At 38.8% G+C, this 20969-nt stretch overlaps 1 protein-coding gene across 1 annotated transcript in view; it reads left to right on the top strand.

Annotated features, from left to right (window-relative positions):
* The window catches only part of LOC135473181 (uncharacterized), a 54817-nt gene that overhangs the window by 16260 nt on the left and 17588 nt on the right, over nt 1–20969 (top strand). Inside the window, exons 7-14 of the mRNA XM_064753025.1 lie at nt 9388–9455; nt 10577–10677; nt 12754–12900; nt 14974–15063; nt 16222–16328; nt 16816–16897; nt 19125–19271; nt 19575–19739. Coding sequence (XP_064609095.1) covers nt 9388–9455; nt 10577–10677; nt 12754–12900; nt 14974–15063; nt 16222–16328; nt 16816–16897; nt 19125–19271; nt 19575–19739 — 907 coding nt within the window. The remainder of the gene's footprint in view (nt 1–9387; nt 9456–10576; nt 10678–12753; nt 12901–14973; nt 15064–16221; nt 16329–16815; nt 16898–19124; nt 19272–19574; nt 19740–20969) is intronic.

Below are 20969 nucleotides of genomic sequence, written 5' to 3'. Positions count from 1 at the left end.
TCTCCAACCCCATCCATGACTTTCACAAAGCCTAATTCTGCCCTTACCCCACTTTCCAACCCAATGCATGACTTTCACAAAGCCTAATTCTGCCCTAACCCCACTTTCCAACCCTATCCACGACTTTCAAAAAGCCTAATTCTGCCCTTACCCCCTCTCCAACCCAATCCATGACTTTCACAAAGCCTAATTCTGCCCTAACCCCACTTTCCAACCCAATCCATGACTTTCACAAAGCCTAATTCTGCCTTAACCCCACTTTCCAACCCAATCCATGACTTTCACAAAGCCTAATTCTGCCCTTACCCCACTTTCCAGCCCAATGCATGACTTTCACAAAGCCTAATTCTGCCCTTACCCCCTCTCCAACCCAATCCATGACTTTCACAAAGCCTAATTCTGCCCTAACCCCACATTCCAACCCAATCCATGGCTTTCACAAAGCCTAATTCTGCCCTTACCCCCTCTCCAACCCAATCCATGACTTTCACAAAGCCTAATTCTGCCCTTACCCCCTCTCCAACCCAATCCATGACTTTCACAAAGCCTAATTCTGCCCTTACCCCACTTTCCAACCCAATGCATGACTTTCACAAAGCCTAATTCTGCCCTTACCCCCTCTCCAACCAAATCCATGACTTTCACAAAACCTAATTCAGCCCTAACCCCACTTTCCAACCCAATCCATGACTTTCACAAAGCCTAATTGATCCCCCCCCCCTCGCCCTTTCCATTCAAATCCATGACTTTCCATAACAAAGTCGTCCAACATTTGTCAAAGTATTCTAACAATGAATATATACCAAACATGAATATATAGAAAGGCTATTGTTTGTTTTTTACCTGAAATGATTTGTTTTTTTTAGTGTTGATGCTAAAGAAAGATTTACGTGTTTTGTGTCAGTGCTGATCATCAATCCCATTATGTTTAATAATAGCCCATAAAACTGGATAAGCATTCAGCAGAAGATCAGCAAACTCCATAAATTATTAAACGTTTATGTACTTCTCATGATAAGAGACTCTTTTGTAAAGATCTTTTGATCGTCATGGGATGGATTGAGTCAGTGTTTGTCTGGTTTAAACCAGTGTGATTTATCTCTTTGATGCCTGATTTATTGATTACATGTCCTTTCAAGTTCATATGCTCCACCCAAGACCTCAGACCTTTTTATACTGTGTTGATCGATCTTGTCTTTTCTTACATCTGACGTCAATTACTTGAGTTTCAAACAGAGTAGCGCTGCATGGTTTAGTGGTTGCTTTTATTTTTGTAAGTCATTGGCGCTTTATGCTATATGTTAAGACTAATCCGCTTTTCTGCGATGACAACTGTCATGTTTTGAAAGGAAAGAATGGAGAAAATCAGGAAGAGCCCAAAAGAAAACACTATGTTCCTCATATGTAGTGATATATAATGATAAAGAAAATGCTGCTGGAAAACATACAGTGATGTTGCTATAGGCAGGATATCTGATGGAGGTTGGTGACCTTGTGATTATTATGCTTGTCCTTCAATCTCTCAAACACACCAGGTATTGATTTGAACTCATCATCTGATATGGAATCCCTGAGATATTCACCCACCTCTGTCTTTTTTGTGGCTTAGATAGATATTCACCCACCTCTGCCGTTTTTTGTGGACATGGTGACAATAATCAGCAGTCTACCATATTCAATGGTAGACTTCTACCATTGTTTGCCTTCCACCAATATGGCTTTTATATTGACCTTGTTATATGATTGAATTTATGTGCATAGCGTGAAAAAGTTGGTGAGTTAAAGACTTGCTAAAGGCCTTTGATAATTTTCATCGTCCTAGTAAAAAGTGAAAAGCGAATTAACTTTGATTGGTTGAACTGGCAGAGCTTTGCCCATACTTCTTGAATAGTTCCACACTAATATGAAAACAGTTTTAAATGCTAGATTGTAGTGGTTGATAACACTTTTGTGGTAGTTTAGGCAATCTGTTTTTCATTATAGAGGAATTATCTTCCCCCTAAGTATGGTGTGTATACCTGCATGTCACATGTTGGAAAGTAACTTGCCAAATGCTGTTGATTTAAAATTGATATTTTGAGTACGGAATTTAACAACAATCTATCAATTGATTGAATGAATGAATGAATGATTATGGCTTAACGCCACATCGGCAATATTTCAGCCATATCAATTGATTGAATAAATGAACAGCTGTGTATTACATTGGTAAAGACAGACAGAATTGGCCATCAGCAGAATAAACTGGTATGATGTGATGTAATTTACAAATCACCATATACCTGTGCAGTGGTTGTTGTCATACTGAAACAAGAACTTCTCCCTTTCTTAAGTACCTGTGATGCGTTTTACATTGGTATGAACATGTGGTTAAACTGAATGATTTAGATGCCTCATGTGCTTAAGTGTAGATGCACTTTACTTGTGCAGGTACCCTAATTCCTCAACCTTTTCGCATATGACAGAGCAACTTTCAGTTAGTGCAATTTATACACATTTTCAATTTGACTTTCAAGACAAAAAACATTGATTGAATTGGTCACCCTTACAGACATGAGGTGTACACCTCAGTGTGAGGAGTGTATGCCTCATGTACACCTTATAGTGTGGTATAGATGAGGTGGACACCCCATTTATATTATCTGAGGTGTATTGTACCTCAAGTACACCCCAGCCGTATGCCTATACCTCAGATGTTCCTCAGGAACTTTGGAAAAAATCAACATTTAGAAGATGTACCTCAGGTACACCTTTGAAACTTTGAGAGTTTTTGAATGTGAGATAATGACCTAAAATACACCTCAGCAGCTTTGAAAAAAAATTAACACTTAGAAGATGTACCCCAGGTACACTGTTGAAACTTTGAAAGTTAAAAAAAAATAAATGATTTACCCCAGATACACCTTAAAAACTTTGATAGTTTTGGACTTGCCATTCAGTGTGCAAATATTGACCAATCACAGAGAACGGATATTTATGGCCCTGATTATTCCAAGATGGCTGCCCAGAACAATGTGCATATACATTCCAGACTGTGGGAAGACAACCCAATTTTGCTTGGTCTGATGCTTCCTGGGACAAAATTTGTAACATGTTTGGGCACATGAACAATTCTAAAGGACATGGGAAAGGAGTAGCACTAAATTTTGATCAAGCGGTTAGAAGCGTCGTGTAAATGTATATCACTGTTGTTATTGTAAATCAGCAGAGATCTATATGTACAGATACCGGGTACTGTAAACAAAGAATAGCATGCACTTACAGCTTACTTAAATTTGTCTATAATTTATGCAGTCAATGTGTAAGTGTTTTGAGGTTGTTTTCTATCAAAGTAAAAGTGAAAAGCTTGTACCTCAGCTATATACCTCAACTACACCTCAGGCATTATATATTTTACCTCATATTCATAGGGTACACCTCCACTCCACTATGGGTGTACTTGAGATACTGATTTGCATAATTGCATAACTGATTTGCATACACCTCAAGTATACCTTGAGATGTACCTCAAGTATACCTCCAGTACACCTGATAAGGGCAAGGGAAGTTTCAAATCTTAACAAAAGTATAACTTAATCTACACAGAATAGGGCCTTCAGAATATGGTTCAATAAACACCTTGCAAACACGTGAAAAGATTGATAAATTACAGTATGCACGTGTGCAGAGTTATCTCATGTAATCACCTTTGCAGTTAGCACCTGAGTATTCCAGTTACAGGCTTCAAAGTAATGGCAAAATTAGCGAGGAAACTAATTACGCTAAATGATTTTTGGCCCGTTTCTGATGGACCTTAAACAGGTGGTTTGATCGATTCACTGTATGAAGTGAACATTTTTGTCTGATATGATAAGAAGGTACTGGGTAATCAGTTAGATGAAATGTTACTGCATGGACAAGATGCTGGGTGATGATAATTAAAATTAAATAAAGTAGCTAATTGAGGCTGTAATCCTGTATTTAATTGGAATAGATGGATGTTTGATTTATGGTTATCTGCTTGAGTACGTTGATTTTCCTTTTGACAAGTATTTGGATGTCAGTAGAGTTGCTAAGTTGATAATTCATTTCAGCCGCTATACATAAATCCAACATACCAGAAATACATATAGAGAAGTATGCCACATCTCTGTATGATATTCCATCTACGTGTACATTCTGTGGTGATCAATTTGATTGATGTGCAATCAAAGAAATGCCTCATTTCTCATGCTTCTTGTCATACCTGAATGCATTACGATCCTTTCTGGTAGCCAATTTTACACGAAAACGCTGGAATATGGGAAGAAGTGTCATGGTGAAACTCAGCCAAACCTTCAAGTGGCCCATGAGACTCATTTGAGTAAAGTGTGTTCAGCAGTTGGGAGAGTCCAACAACAACACCAAGAATTACTTTGCCTAATTGCTTTTTTTTTTTTTTTCTAATTTTGGTGCTAAGTGCTAAATAAATAGTTCCTCACAAGGACACCAGTGGTGGTATATACTTTATGCAAGCTGTTGCCACAGTTTTTACACCATCTTGCTGAATTTTAAATAATTAGTCATATATGTGTTTTTCATCAAATTATCAGGTTTTTGACTTCATCGTTTTATCTTACACAACGTTAGTATATGACATTAAACCTTGAGCATTTAAACCTTGAAGACACTACCTGCTTAATATGAATTTAAATGTCCTGTCAACTTACGCTGCAATTTGAACTGAGGCCATTACCAGCAAGCAATCAGATTTCTCATAACCCTTGTTGTGAAGATAGTTAAAGGCATTCAAACATTTGAATTCGAAGGTGGGCTTTATGGACCATACCATCAGAGTTATGAACTCTGACGTCACAGGAAGTTTTTCCAACTCTAATCACGACACTGAATGTTAAAATAACTCTTTTTTTTTTAACAATGAGTAAAAGATTACTAAAAATTCCTTCCTTCAGGTAAACTTGACTTGAACTCACAGCAACCGCATTGGTGAGAGGCTTCTGGGTAATTACACTGCGCTAGCGTGCTAACCAACTGAGCCACGGAGACCCCAGGTTTCTTTTACATTAATTCATGTGTTGAAATACAATACTCTTGGTACTAATAGCTTTCCCAATGTTAGTCATGTTATTGAAGTATGCTGGCAGAAGCCTCTGTAACAGTAGACTCTTACATGCACATATGAAGGATCACTTATAGTTTTGACCCTTTGTAATATAATACTTGGAAGGAAGCAAAGCAGGCCTGGATGAAGTTCAAACAGAGAACCTTTCATATAGTGGAGGCCTCTTGCAGTGTTTTTGATCATTATCCTGCGTGGAAATTTTTGGGTCATCAATTTTGTTCATTAATGTGCATTTTTAGTTGCAAATAAATGTCACAGAACATTTTATTTGGTGCTAAATTTTCCAGTAAAATATCATCCCATGTTCTAGAAAATATCAAAACACCTTTCTATCCTCAGTAGAACTCTCACAATCAGGAAAAATGGGCAAGTTAGTGATGAGCAAAATTTATGGTCACTTTGATAGGGTAAACCAAAAGATATGAACATTTCAGCTATTAAGTAAGTAAAGTGGTAAACTTTAACTTCACATATTTTCTCAGTACATGTGTGATAAGGTAAAGCATTATATAAGAATTATCCCAGGTCTAAGAGACTGTGGGTTAGTTTTTTATTTGCCCATATTATTGTATGACCATTATGATATTGCGATTCGGTCTGTTTGTCTGGTTGTCCGTCCGTCTGTCTGTCTAAAGCTGTCTAGGATATATCTCCCGTTGTTTGCATGTATTTTTTTCATTTTTGTTGGGTATACAGATACAAAGGCAATAATGTGAAATTTGTCCACTAGTAGCCAGATAATGCCAGTAGTTTGCTGTATGTCCACTACATTATGCAGATAGGCACATGTATGACTTGATATGTGAGGGCTACAACTCTACTTGTTTTGAGTGTAGAGTTTTATTTTTTGGTAGATGTACATAGATATACTAGTGTGTATGGTCATACAATCTCAGTGTATATATATATATATATTTGACAACTTTTCTGCGGTTTCCATGGTAACAAGATAGCCGATACCTAACAAATATCTACCATACATGTATATTAATTCAGAATATATTTGTTTGGGTGTTTAAAGAGAAAGGTAGCCACTGTTTAAACCTGTTCGAAAATAATAACAAAAATTTGATTGGGTATGCACTGATTGATTTTTTGCTGAAAATGTCTGTAGTGAAATGTTAACTGTAAAATAAAATATAACATCAAGGCAGCTAGTTTTTGTAATCTCAACCTGTGAGTTTTATGTCAGTCATGGATGTGTTAGTATCCCTGGGGCTGATTCCACAAAGCCGTTTCTGACTTAAGTCAAAATTTGAAATAAGATCTCAAAGATTGTTTTTGAGTTTTAGAAATTAAAATTTTGTTCATAAGACAAATGTGTCCAAATGTCAACTCTCAGTGACAAAACCTAAGCATTATACAGCGGTTTTCAATTTTTGACTTAAGTAAGAATAGGCTTTGTTGAATTGGCCCCTGTACTGTATGAACATTGACTTGAAAGCTTCATGCAAAGTGGGCATGCATTGATAGCAAAAAACTGTTTATGAAGTGTAAAGTAGTTGAGATAGCTTACCTGAGCGGTTCTGTTGTCTTCGTGATTCAATCTCGGTCTGGCCAGAGGAAACTGTAACTGCCAGGGATTGATGATGCGGAGACGTTTGATTCATAGCGCCGCCAATCAGAGTCTGTGGATCAATAAGCATGACTACATGATAACTACATATATATGGAGTTAGAAAGCAGAAACCTAGAATTAACACCTGTGGTGTACCTGGCTTGCACTGCCCTAACCTGTTAATCATTTCTAACCTGTCCATTGCAACTGTACGCCCTGTAAAAGCTAGTAGTTTGGTCTTTGTACACTAGTTATTAATATGAGACTTAAATAAGAACCTGAGCTACAGATTGACTATGCAAGCATGGTTAACACATGCTTCTCCCAACCATTAAATGGGGCTTCTTACTGGCAGCAGAACCTCCCTGACTTCAGCTGGCCTTTCAGTGACCTTGGCTTCATGCCGTGTGTGCATGCATGTGATTCCCTACATCCCCTTCAAAGATTTGAATGATTATCTGTACACGCCATGACCAACCCCTCCCCGCCTGGCTGTGACCCCCTACACACATTTACAAAGCACAAACCAAGTAAGTGGGGATGGCCTTTGGGTAATGATGTTAAAAATGAGGATGTAACACATGTTTAATAAACATATTTGCAATAAAATTTGTTTTCAGGTAACAAATGTGTTCATCCTGGATTTTGATCATATTTATACTTTTGAGATATTCATATAATTCAAATTAAATGATATGTTTAGACATAAACGACCAATTTACATTGAAAAATATCTATTAGACATGCATCACATCCTTATTTAGAACATCATTATGTAATGCCGGTAAATACAAAAAGGTGGTCCCAAATACCCACCATTCCAAAATATTTCAAATTCCCTTTTTTCCTGGGAGAAAAAATCAGAAAATATATTAAAGACCATATTTGCAAATAGGTTTTGATGCTCTTTCGTCTGATTTTGGTATCGGTTTTATGTTTTCTTCTCCTTTGATAAACAATAATGATGAAGATCTTCAGTACTACTATTAACAGCAAATAAGAACAAAAAAAAAAAATGCATTATTCGATCATAAGCCTTAATCTGCCTGAATGGTAGCATTTTAGAATTCTCCTTCTGGGGCCTGAATGGAGTCACTTGCATTTTTTTCAGTTGGTAGAGAATTCTATAAGGCTGCACCCAGCATTGAGAAGCCATTTTGGACACACTTCGTTCTGAATTTAGTATTGTGCATAGGTTGAACACATTTGTTTGGCAGAAATAATTCTTTGAAATGACTTGGGGCAGCGTTATTTATGGCTTTAAAAACTAAAGTACGGGAAGAGTTTTATTAGCACTTAGTATAATGCGAGCAGCTCTTTTCTGTAGTTTAGCAAGCTTCTTCATGTTTGCTGCTGAAATCCCACCCCAGACACTGCGGCAGTAGTCAAGGTGTGGTAGTATGTAGGATTTGTAGAACGATTCACAAGAGACTTTACTGAAAGGGTTCTTAGAATGTCTAAGAATGCCTAAAAACTGGCTGACTTTCACATTAATATTTTTAATATGACTGTTCCAGGACAAATTTTCATCAATACAAGAAGCTTTGTACTAGCAACTCTTTCATGTATGCTCAGGCATTCCACAAAGCTCTGTTTTGGGACCTCAACTGTTTATTATTTATGTATAACACTAGAATCAGATAACTTTCCCTTCACATAAACTCGCTGACTACATTGTGATAGATAGACCCTGAAGAATTCAGTTACAGTTGTAGTTTCTTTAACAGGTGGATATCGTTTATAGTGTCGAATGCTTTTTTGAAGTCAGTAAAGACAGATCCGACTAACTCTTCGTTGTCAATAGCCTTGCACCATGATTTGTCCATTTTAATGAGAGCAGTTTCACGGGAATGGTGGTTCCAAAATCCTGACTGAGAATCACTGAGAAGGTTAAATTTAGTTTAGGAAATTATAAAGTTGATGATAAACATGTCATTCAAGGATTGAAATTTGTCTGTTGTTTTCTATATAGTGTAACGAAAGTAAGTTCCCCCATAAACGTTGTTTGATATCTCCAGTGGTATGTACCAGATCAAAATGAAATTGTGCACAGGCCATCCCAGTAATCTGGCAGACGTGGTATATCAAGGATTAACGTGCAGGTGTAGTTGTGCGCTAATGAGCAAGCGCATTCTGAAAAGCGGTCAATTTTGAAAAATTCACAAAAGGAGTCAACCAGATTTTTCACCGCCAAATTTTTATTTCATCACAGAATTCGTGTTAACAGTCCTGAAATACTCGTGTGGGTAGGCATTAAGGACATGACACAGACCCAAAGAAATTCATGTGATTAAACATGACCTGCATCAGGTCTGAGATGGTCAGTAAAAGGTTCTCAGACCTGATTCGCCCACATTACTGTCCACAAGTCTTGGACATTCAATGTTGCACATTTTGTGACTGTGCTATACCATGCCTCAATTTTGTCCAGGACTATATTGCTCATTTTTCCAGATTCTGGGAATTTTATGGATTTTAGAAAGGTACTTTTAGAAATGTTGAGAAAGATGGATGACATCCTACTTGGAAAATGTAAATTTTACCAGGAGAAGTAATATCTAATGCCGTTTATATGCCTCCAAAAATGCTCTTTTTGTGCTCGCATTTTTAGGTCATTTAAGTAGCTTTGTTTTTATGTTTTGAGTTTGAAAGGAAACCTTTTTTAAAAAATTTTTGTGACACTCTGCTTGGTAATATGTGTAAGTACATGTTTTTTGAATGGTTTCAGTTTGTCCAGAGCACTATTAAGTGGAAACCTAAGAACAGAAGCGAATGCCTTGGAGGCTATCACAGATGGTAAGTCATGAGGAGCTGACAAATTCATTAAGTATAGTGCTTACATGTAATATTATATACATGTATCTGCAAATACCATGTTAGCTGACTTGATGCCTTCACAGCACTTTTCATTATAGTATAATTACGTAACAGTTCAAATGCACAACTTTTGTCCAGTCTCATTGTTCTATATCCCTCAAGTCTCACTGTTCTATATTGATCCAGTCTCACTTTTCTGTATTGCTCCCATCTCACTGTTCTATACTGCTCCAGTCTCACTGTTCTATATTGATCCAGTCTCGCTTTTCTGTATTGCTCCAGTGTCATTGTTCTGTACTGCTCCCGTCTCACTGTTCTATACTGCTCCCGTCTCACTGTTCTATACTGCTCCAGTCTCACTGTTCTATATTGATCCAGTCTCGCTTTTCTGTATTGCTCCAGTGTCATTGTTCTGTACTGCTCCAGTCTCACTGTTCTATACTGCTCCAGTCTCACTGTTCTGTACTGCTCCAGTCTCACTGTTCTATATTGATCCAGTCTCGCTTTTCTGTATTGCTCCAGTGTCATTGTTCTGTACTGCTCCAGTCTCACTGTTCTATATTGATCCAGTCTCACTGTTCTATACTGCTCCAGTCTCACTGTTCTATATTGATCCAGTCTCGCTTTTCTGTATTGCTCCAGTGTCATTGTTCTGTACTGCTCCCGTCTCACTGTTCTATACTGCTCCAGTCTCACTGTTCTATACTGCTCCAGTCTTACTGTTCTATATTGATCCAGTCTCGCTTTTCTATATTGCTCCAGTGTCATTGTTCTATACTGCTCCATTCTCAATGTTCTATATTGCTCCAGTCTTGCTGTTCTATACTGCTCCAGTCTCACTGTTCTATATTGATCCAGTCTCGCTGTTCTGTATTGCTCCAGTCTCCCTATATTGTTCCAGTTTCACTGTTCGTCTTGATGACAGTAAGAGGTCTACAACACTCGTGTGACCTTAGTGTTCTTCCTCCACTATGATATAGGTATCTGTACGTATAGGTCTGACATGGGAATAAAGAATGAGTACAGAAAATAAATGAATGTGCTGTGCAGAGAGTCATCCATAGGTGGTAAGAAAAGTCTCATGTTATTTTTGTTGACAGGAATTGATATCAGCACCTGGACAGTAAAGTCAAAGGATGATCACATATCATACAGCGTTTGGGACTTTGCTGGTCAGACTGTCTACTACAACACTCACCAGGTAAGTTATAGTGTCAGGCTGTCTGCTACAACACTCACCAGGTAAGTTATAGTGTCAGGCTGTCTGCTACAACACTCACCAGGTAAGTTATAGTGTCAGGCTGTCTGCTACAACACTCACCAGGTAAGTTATAGTGTCAGGCTGTCTGCTACAACACTCACCAGGTAAGTTATAGTGTCAGGCTGTCTGCTACAACACTCACCAGGTAAGTTATAGTGTCAGGCTGTCTGCTACAACACTCACCAGGTAAGTTATAGTGTCAGGCTGTCTGCTACAACACTCACCAGGTAAGTTATAGTGTCAGGCTGTCTGCTACAACACTCACCAGGTAAGTTATAGTGTCAGACTGTCTACTACAACACTCACCAGGTAAGTTATAGTGTCAGGCTGTCTGCTACAACACTCACCAGGTAAGTTATAGTGTCAGGCTGTCTACTACAACACTCATCAGGTAAGTTATAGTGTCAGGCTGTCAACTACAACACTCACAGGCTGTCTGTCAAATTGTCTACTGTAACACTCACCAGGTAAGGTTTGGGTCAGATTATCTAGTGCAACAGTCACCAGGTAAGCTTTAGTGTCAGACTGTCTACTGCAACACTCACCAGGTAAGCTTTAGGGTCAGACTATCTACTGCAACACTCACCAGGTAAAATATAGTGTCAGGCTGTCTGCTGCAACACTCACCAGGTAAGGTTTGGGTCAGATTATCTAGTGCAACAGTCACCAGGTAAGCTTTAGTGTCAGACTGTCTACTGCAACACTCACCAGGTAAGCTTTAGGGTCAGACTATCTACTGCAACACTCACCAGGTAAAATATAGTGTCAGGCTGTCTGCTACAACACTCACCAGGTAAGGTTTGGGTCAGATTATCTAGTGCAACAGTCACCAGGTAAGCTTTAGTGTCAGACTGTCTACTGCAACACTCACCAGGTAAGCTTTAGGGTCAGACTATCTACTGCAACACTCACCAGGTAAAATATAGTGTCAGACTGTCTACTGCAACACACACCAGGCAAACTATAGGTTAAGACTGTCCTTTAGGTAAATAACATGAACAATCAGTATTTAAAGCTACATACCTGTGTAGGGTCATATCAAAGACTTTAAAAATGGTACTTATTGCTGCCTCGCTTGGCGCTCAGTACTGAGAGGTCAGACCAAGGAAACATGACTGGTCGGCCAGATGTCAGTATAATGTCACTGGGTAGGGTGTCAATGTTGGGTGTCTCTAGTTAGTCAATGTTTAGTGGCGGCAGCACTTTTGCAGCATCGTCTCTCCTTGCCACAAGAGGACAGATTATATGCACATGTACACACACCTAATAACCCCTCGTCGTCATATGGCTGAAAAATTGTTAAGTACGACATAAAACCCTAAGCATTCACTTCAGGGGAGGTAACCAGACCAAATACATAAAAGCCCTAAATGAACCAGTGTTCTTCCTACAGTTAACGATGATAATGCCTGCAGAGTTCTAGTAATGTAAGCTCAAGGAAAGAAATCATACCTGGGTTGTCGTGGTACATTTTTAAAAATATGTAAAAAAAAATAAAATATAAAAATATTTTTTAAAATATATTGACATTACCTTTTCAAATGGTATCACAACACCAAATGTGGAATAACACATAAGAAACCCAGAACTAGAATTAAAAATTATTCCCTCAAATTTATGCAGGGAATACTCACAGGTGGGCTAAGGGGAGATAATCTGTCCATCACATGTACAATAGCCTTGCTCAGTGCAGATTAATACATCACAGTCGAAAAATGCTGCTTGTTGACAGTTGGTTGAAAGTTGTGTCATTCTGAAATACTGTCATTATCAATACTGGGACAAAGATGAAGCCAAAAATAAAAAAATTCAATATTATACGTCTTAAATAAATAAAAAAAAATATCTTTATCAGGCATTGGTTTTTTGATTAATGGATTGAGAATTAATTGAGAATTGCAAATTGAGCACATTTAATGGAAGCAAAATCCATGATGATGGAACCTGAGACTCCTGACAAGTATTATGTAATCCGTGTGATGTACTATTGTTAACAAGTGTATATCATGATTGTAGTTTTTCCTATCTGACCGTGCTGTGTACCTGTTGTTATGGAACATTCGCCTGGGCCATGAACACGCTGGTCTGGACTTCTGGCTTAGCTCCATCTCTGTCCATGCACCCAAAGCACCTATATTTGTTGTTGGTACCCATTTGGATAAGGTAAGTTTTATTTGGCACAAAATTTAAAATTGAAAAATCCGCAAATTCCATTAGAGAGTGAAGCAAGTAAATTAATTACATGCTGATGAAAGGTTGTCTTGATTACAGATTAGGCTTTTTTTAGATAGTATAGGGTAAAGTTGCAGTATATTTGTGATAAGTGTTTAAATTCTTTCAATTTCATATATTTTGCCTTTGTATTGATATTAAAGACGTGTTCATATTGTGTGATTTGTTGTTCTGATTTGGAGGATCCATCAAAATCTTATTGTTAATAAGCTGTCAATATAGTCTAATGCCATGGATATTATAAAGCACGTGTGAAAAGTTGTTCCAATCAGCCATACCATCAGAACAAAGTTTAGGCTTGCTATTTTGAGAGATCAATAAAATGAAGACTGATTGTAGTAATTAATAATGTTAATATTTAAATAGTAATAATTAACTTCATATATTGAGACTGCAAACAAGAAATGACAGAAACACCACCTGGAAGTTATATTTAAGATGTGCAGATTGTAGTGCATGTAAAATTAAACTACCACATTGTTATTTATAATTGACTTCTGATGTGATTTTAAGAATTTGCATTTAACTTTTCCTTTGAGGTTCCATTGATTCATGGAGTTGAACCTGAGAAAAATAATTTTGACTGATTTTTGATGGTTGATCACAAAGCCGTCTATAAAATGAGTCATGACGTCTTTGTAGGAATTCCATAGGGGAGTTTTTGGCAGTGTACAAGCTGTATATCTTTTTATCCTTACAGCATGTTGCTCCTTTCAAACAACAGAATCATAGCATTGCCAGCACACATTAAAGAATATCAGATAGTATATCGACCAGATAAAAGCAATATAGATCAAGAGCAAGTCAAGATCAATTCTCCTTTTTATCTGGCCGATATAATGAGATGTCAGTTATTTTAGTCGTCATTAATGACTTTATTATGATGTCGTCAATAATTTCTCACATGTGATTGGTTGAGAGTGGCACATTTACCATAGATATGGATTTTAGAGTTAATGGATCTGGTCATACCACTTTTTGATTCATTCTTAGCTATGCTTGATAGCTATTAAACTGTATGACATAACATCAGAAAACCATATGACCTACACATACTGTCACATGACCTCAGGGCATTCCTCTAGAGTCCTTTTCAGGAGCGGTAGATCCAGGATCAATCCTGGGTCGAGTCACACCTAAGGCCTTAAAAGAGAAAGTTGTAGCTTCTTCGCTTGGCATTCAGCATGAATGGGATAGTGCAATGACTGGTTGACCCGTATCATTATAATGGCTTGGGCGGGGTGCCTTATTTGCCTAAAAGAGCGGTGGAAATCTGTCCTGCAACAAGGTGGCACATTACATGTACTCTAAGGATGCCTTTGTCATCATATGAATGAAAAATTGTTGAGAACGACGTTAAACCCCAAACACTCAATCACTCATTCACTCATTCCTCTGGACTGTCTAATATCTAACTGCGCCAAAAGTCAAATGTACCTCTGAACTCATGGCGTGAAAGCTTTTATAGACTATATAATAAAGTTTATTATCTCTAACAAAATTACATTTCTCATCTTTGACAGATTGTTACACCATTTATCATGATAAATATTGCCTTTTTTCAACTGAAAATCTGACCTCAGGACTTAAATCAAAATTTCAGATCATTTTAAAATTGTTTTTTCTTACATCACAAGCTCAATATATTGCTTGAAAATGTAAATTCTGGCTGGGTTATTGCACAAGAAATTCCAGCTAAAATGACGGAAAGGAAGATACCAAATTTAATGACTGTTTTGACTTTAGTCAAAGATTGCTGCCTAATATCAGGGCGTGTAACTTTACATGTATGAGTGACAGATAATGTCTTTGTACCTGTAGTTTTGTATCTGCTCTGAAAGCTGCAGTTATGGTATTAATTGGAAATACATGTACAGGTATTGAGAAGGTGGCATATTTTTGAATCCTATATGGTAGCAGTAATGTATATGTCGAAAAATGATTATTATTATAATGAACGAAGGTACATGTAGCTTTAATTCTTTGGATTCTTTCCACTTTCAGGTTTCAAAAACTGAAATTCCAATGGCTGAAATGAAACAGAAGTATCCACAGATCGCTGGATTTCATTTCATTAGCTCCTATACAGGAAAGGTTTGTGCTGTAACAAATTTATATCTTCAACATTTTACATGGAATTACACATAACCATTTGTTTTTGGGGTTTTTTTTTGCATAAGGCATGGCTTAACAACACAGTAGTGCCAGGCAGTGTCAAATAAGATACATTAGCCAGGTCATATCCTTTCTGTGGACATCCCAAAGGCAATCAGTCTGTCTATAGTGAGCTTGTAGTGTACCAGCGGCCTGCCTTTTGTGTGTCAGTGGTGAATTTGTAGGAGGGCAGTCAGCTCAGCAGAACAATGCTTGTGGAATGAACAGTGCTGACGGAATGGTTATGGACAGCCCAAAAGTGTACCATTTGTCTGCCTGTAGAGAGCTTGTGGTGTGCCAGTGACCTGCCAAGGATAAGGCTATAGAAGGCTGTAGTGGAGAGAAGTAAGCTCAGCAGAATGATACAGGTGGAATGAACAGTGCTGACGGAATGGTTATGGACAGCCCAAAAGTGTACCAATTGTCTGCCTGTAGAGAGCTTGTGGTGTGCCAGATGCCTGCCTGCGGAGAGCTTGTGGTGTGCCAGTGGCCTGCCTGTAGAGAGCTTGTCGTGTGCCAATGGCCTGCCTGTAGAGAGCTTGTGGTGTGCCAGTGGCCTGCCTGTAGAGAGCTTGTGGTGTGCCAGTGGCCTGCCATTGATAAGCCTGTAGAAGCCTGTACGATTAGCTCAGCAGAACGATGCTGGTGGAATGGCTGCGGACAGCAAGAAGATTGCTTATATGTGGGCATGTGGCAATCTTAGTTTGATCCTTTTGAGAACTTTTTGGTCGTTTTACCCAGCTCTACCATGTGGTGTCTGAAGTTTGTTGGATATTGTCTGTGGTAAATGAATGTTGTTAATTAAACTATGGTTTAGTTTTGGAAATACAGATTGTAGATATGTTTAGATTTTGTTTCCAACCTAGTGAATTTCATGCTTCTCTGTAATACATATGTGTTATTGAATATTTAAATTTTTACACTGTCTTCATATAGTAATCAAAGCAAAAGGATTCAGATGCTGCAATTAGAGTAACATTGTGTTACATGTATATGATCATAGATTTTCAACTTCCATGAGGTAAAAGATCATAACTGCAGTAATGCAAACCAAACATTGTCTTGTCAGTGTTTGTGTACTGATTGTTGTTGATGTAGGGTGTCGCTGAACTTCAGCAGCAACTGTTTGATGTGACCTTACAACAGCCATACATGGGGGAGAAGATTCCTGGCGTCTGGCTCAACTTTGAGAAGAAAATTATGGCGTAAGCTTTTGACACAGATTTGTTTTTACCAGAGTAGAAATGTAACCAGCATTCACCCAAAAGTTTAAAATGGCTCTCTTGAGAAAATCTTCTTCAAATCTTGGTATTAAGTTGACATAAATTTTAGGTCTGCGCTCTGTATGAGTTACAGTGTATGTAGTCAGTGGAATATTTTGTTCACTTTTAAATTAAAACATGTATAAGAGTATAAAAGAATGTTTACAAAAGAAACTTTTTGTTTGATGAGGAGAAATGCTATTTTTGTGGAAACTCGTATCATGTCACACCTTTGCTGTAATCTTCCTATTACTCTACATGCAGATCTGCACGGAAAATTACATGTACATGTATCTACATTACATACTTTTACATGTAGGTGAAATTTTGAAATTCCAGTTATATACCATGTACATGTATGTATATTTGTTACATTGCACATATTTTGATATATCGATTACTGATTAAAATTACATATATACATTTTCAGTAATCAACATAAGGAAAGTGTTGTGAAGTACCAGGATATAGAGACCATGGCTGGTGAAGCAGGAATATTTGATCAATCCGAGGTTAGTATTTTATTCAACCTATTTATTCAGTTCGATTTACCAAGGTTAACTTCACCTACACTTAGCACAATTTTCGGATGTAGATCAAAATGAGATTTGAATTAATCAGCCCATGTTCTGTTGTCACCTTGTGCCACATATCTACGTTGTGTCCTTGATTTATCAGCCTGAATCTGTTGTCACCTTGTGCCATTTATCTGAAGCTGTCCCCTTGATTCATCAGCCTGTATTCCATTGTCACCTTGTGCCATGTGTCTGGAGCTGTCCCCTTGCTTCATCAACCTGTATTCTGTTGTTACCTCGTGCCATGATCTGGAGCTGTCCCCTTGCTACATCAGCCTGTATTCTGTTGTCACCTCGTGCCATGTATCAGGAGCTGTCCCCTTGCTTCATCATCCTGTATTCTGTTGTCACCTCGTGCCATGGATCTGGAGCTCTCCCCTTGCTTCATCATCGTGTATTCTGTTGTCACCTCGTGCCATGGATCTGGAGCTGTCCCCTTGCTTCATCAGCCTGTATTCTATTGTCACTTTGTGCCATGGATCTGGAGCTGTCCCCTTGCTTCATCAGGCTGTATTCTGTTGTCACCTTATGCTATGTATCAGGAGCTGTCCCCTTGTTTCATCATCCTGTATTCTGTTGTCACCTCATGCCATGGATCTGGAGCTGTCCCCTTGCTTCATCATCGTGTATTCTGTTGTCAACTTGTGCCATGTATGAGGAGCTGTCCCCTTGCTTCATCAGGCTGTATTCTGTTGTCCCCTTGTGCCATGGATCAGGAGCTGGCCCCTTGCTTCATCATCCTGTATTCTGTTGTCACCTTGTGCCATGGATCTAGAGCTGTCCCCTTGCATCATCAGCCTGTATTCTGTTGTCACCTTATGCCATGGATCTGGAGCTGTCCCCTTGCTTCATCAGCCTGTATTCTGTTGTCAACTTGTGCCATGTATCAGGAGCTGTCCCCTTGCTTCATCATTGTGTATTCTGTTGTCACCTTGTGCCATGGATCTGGAGCTGTCCCCTTGCTGCATCAACCTGTATTCTGTTGTCACCTTGTGCCATGTATCAGGAGCTGTCCCCTTGCTTCATCAACCTGTATTCTGTTGTCACCTTATGCCATGGATCTGGAGCTGTCCCCTTGCTTCATCAGCCTGTATTCTGTTGTCAACTTGTGCCATGTATCAGGAGCTGTCCCCTTGCTTCATCATTGTGTATTCTGTTGTCACCTTATGCCATGGATCTGGAGCTGTCCCCTTGCTTCATCAGCCTGTATTCTGTTGTCAACTTGTGCCATGTATCAGGAGCTGTCCCCTTGCTTCATCATTGTGTATTCTGTTGTCACCTTGTGCCATGGATCTGGAGCTGTCCCCTTGCTGCATCAACCTGTATTCTGTTGTCACCTTGTGCCATGTATCAGGAGCTGTCCCCTTGCTTCATCAACCTGTATTCTGTTGTCACCTTATGCCATGGATCTGGAGCTGTCCCCTTGCTTCATCAACCTGTATTCTGTTGTCACCTTGTGCCATGTATCCCATGTTGTCTCCTAGATTACAATCAACCCATATATTATGTCATCTCCTTGTGCCATGTATCCCAAACTGTCTCGTTGATTTATTATCAGCTTATATTCTGGTGACCTTGTTGACCTTGACCTTGTGCCATGCACCCCCAAATATCCCCTTGGTTAATTAATGTGTATTCTGTTGTTACCTTGTGCCGTATATCCCCAGATATTTCCTGGATTAATCAACCCGTATTCTGTCCTTTGTGCCATGTATCCCACTTTATCCCGCATCAGACAAAATACTCATGTGGGATACAGATATATTCTCGAAACCTGCAGAGGATGTTAAATGTGTCTGCTGGGTAGGTTATCTCCCCTTGTTGGGCTATGCATACAGTGGTCACATCATTGAAGCGGTTCATTTACACATCAGTCTTTTGCACTCAATTGATGTGTCTTCGCACGATAAATTCATTACATGGTTACTCAGTGATAGGAGACCCAAATATATGGTGTCAATAATCATGATATTGGATATAAGGATTATTGACACCATGTATTTGCTCATCCTATCACTGAGCAACCATGTAACCAATATTGTCACTTTGTGCCGTGTATTTCCAGGTATGCCCTTGATTAATCAGCCTGACACATTTCCTTGTGCTGTGTATCACAGACTCTCCCTTTGCTTAAACAGACTGCATTCTGTCTTCTTTGTACCAGGTATCCCAAGCTGTCCAGTTCCTCCATGATCTGGGTTCCCTGCAGCACTTCAATAATGAGTTTCTCAAGTCCTATGTGGTGATCAACCCTCAGTGGATTGTGGATGTCATGACCTGCGTGGTGTCTGTCAAGGATTCCCCTATACAGGTACTGAAGTCAAGCAAATGTACATAATGAATGCTTTCATACAATGTAACCCACCTGTGATGAAGGGAAAAGTGCTTTGAGGTTAAATTGTTTGGAAGGTAAGACAATATCCTGCAGGAAAATGTGTTTCATGCAGCACCAAAAATAATATTTTATGATATTCTTCTTGTTTTAACTTTGTTTTAATTAATTATGCTTGTCTCAAAAAGCGCCTTTTCTGGAAAATTTATGGGCAAATACAGCATTCTTGAGTACATTTTGCCCAGTAAATAACTGACTCCACTCTTATCTTACCTGTTGCAGGAGGGAAGATTCCACCATAAAGATATAGGGCAGGTGTGGAAGGACTACCCAGCTGAGTTACACCAGTGGTTACTGAGACTGACAGAAGAGTTTGATCTGACATTCCCCATGGCAGACCAACAGCTAAACCTCGTACCTTGTCTCCTGCCAGAGGTACATCCACAGGTGAGGGCCAGTTTAAGATTTGGACCATAGTACATGAAGGTGTGTCACACTACATTTGACCCATCTGTCTTTCTGCGCAACACCATATTATGTTCCTGGTGACCGGCCAGAAGTAAGAGGCAGTTTAATACAGGTAAAGGGAGGTGTATCAAGGTGACCCAGTCTACCTTTGGTTGAGGTCTACTCAACAGGTGTTGGAGATGTACATGAAGTTTATTTGCACATGAGATGTGATGTGGTTGTGCTGGTAGTTATGAGTTGTTTCTTACCCTTGTAAAGTGTACTGGAGGTATACTTGAGGTACATCTGGGTCCATTTCCACAAAGATGTCGTACATGTACGATAATAGCACATATAGGACAGTCGTACGGTAATAGTGACAAAACATCAAAGGACAAATGTATGATAAATAAATGGGCTCTGAGGTGTACCATTGGCTGAAGCATATCTGAACGTAGGTGTGTCCAAGGTATACTTGAGGTGTATTGAAGGTGTGTCTGAGGTACTGCCAATTATGCAAATTGGTACCTCAAGTACATCTTTAGTACACCTCAGTGGATGTGTACCCTGTAAATATTAGGTAAAAAATATCACACCTGAGGTAAAGCTGAGGTACATGCTTATAGACAAGGTGGATGCACTGTTTTCACTTTTATTTTGATGGAGAACAAGCTCAAAACACTTACATATTGGCTGTATAAATCTCAGCTGATTTACAGTAACAACAGTGATATACATTTACATAAGGCTTTCTAGCTGCTTGATCAAAACATAGTGTTATACTCCTTTTGTATGCCCTGTTCATGTGCCCAGACATGTTACAAATTCTGTCAGAAGAAGCATCATTTGAGGAAGAAGTGCATATTTGGGTTGTTTTCCCAAGTATACGGCCTCGGACCCCCATTAATTTTCCATAAGCAACAATGTTAACGTCTAGCGCTGTAGCTCAGTCCCAAACATTCCGTGGCCAATAAGCTTTGGTGCATACCTGGTCCAGCCTGGGAGAAACAAGCCATGTCTAAATCTGATCTCTTGTTTTGAAACTTGTTTTCAAAAAATGGCTGGGGTGTGCCTGAGGTACATGACTACTAAATTATAATAAAAAAAACTCTCAAAGTTTTACTTTTTGTTAACTTTTAGAGTGTCTAAGGTGTACCTGAGGTACATAATTCATTTTTTTAATTTCAAAGTTTCTGAGGTGTACCAGAGGTACATTTTCTAAGGGTGGAT

The sequence above is a fragment of the Liolophura sinensis genome, chromosome 8 (genome assembly GCF_032854445.1).
Source record: "Liolophura sinensis isolate JHLJ2023 chromosome 8, CUHK_Ljap_v2, whole genome shotgun sequence".
NCBI lineage: Eukaryota > Metazoa > Mollusca > Polyplacophora > Chitonida > Chitonidae > Liolophura > Liolophura sinensis.
The sequence above is the reverse complement of the archived record's forward strand: the minus strand, read 5'-3'. Positions and strand labels throughout refer to the sequence as shown.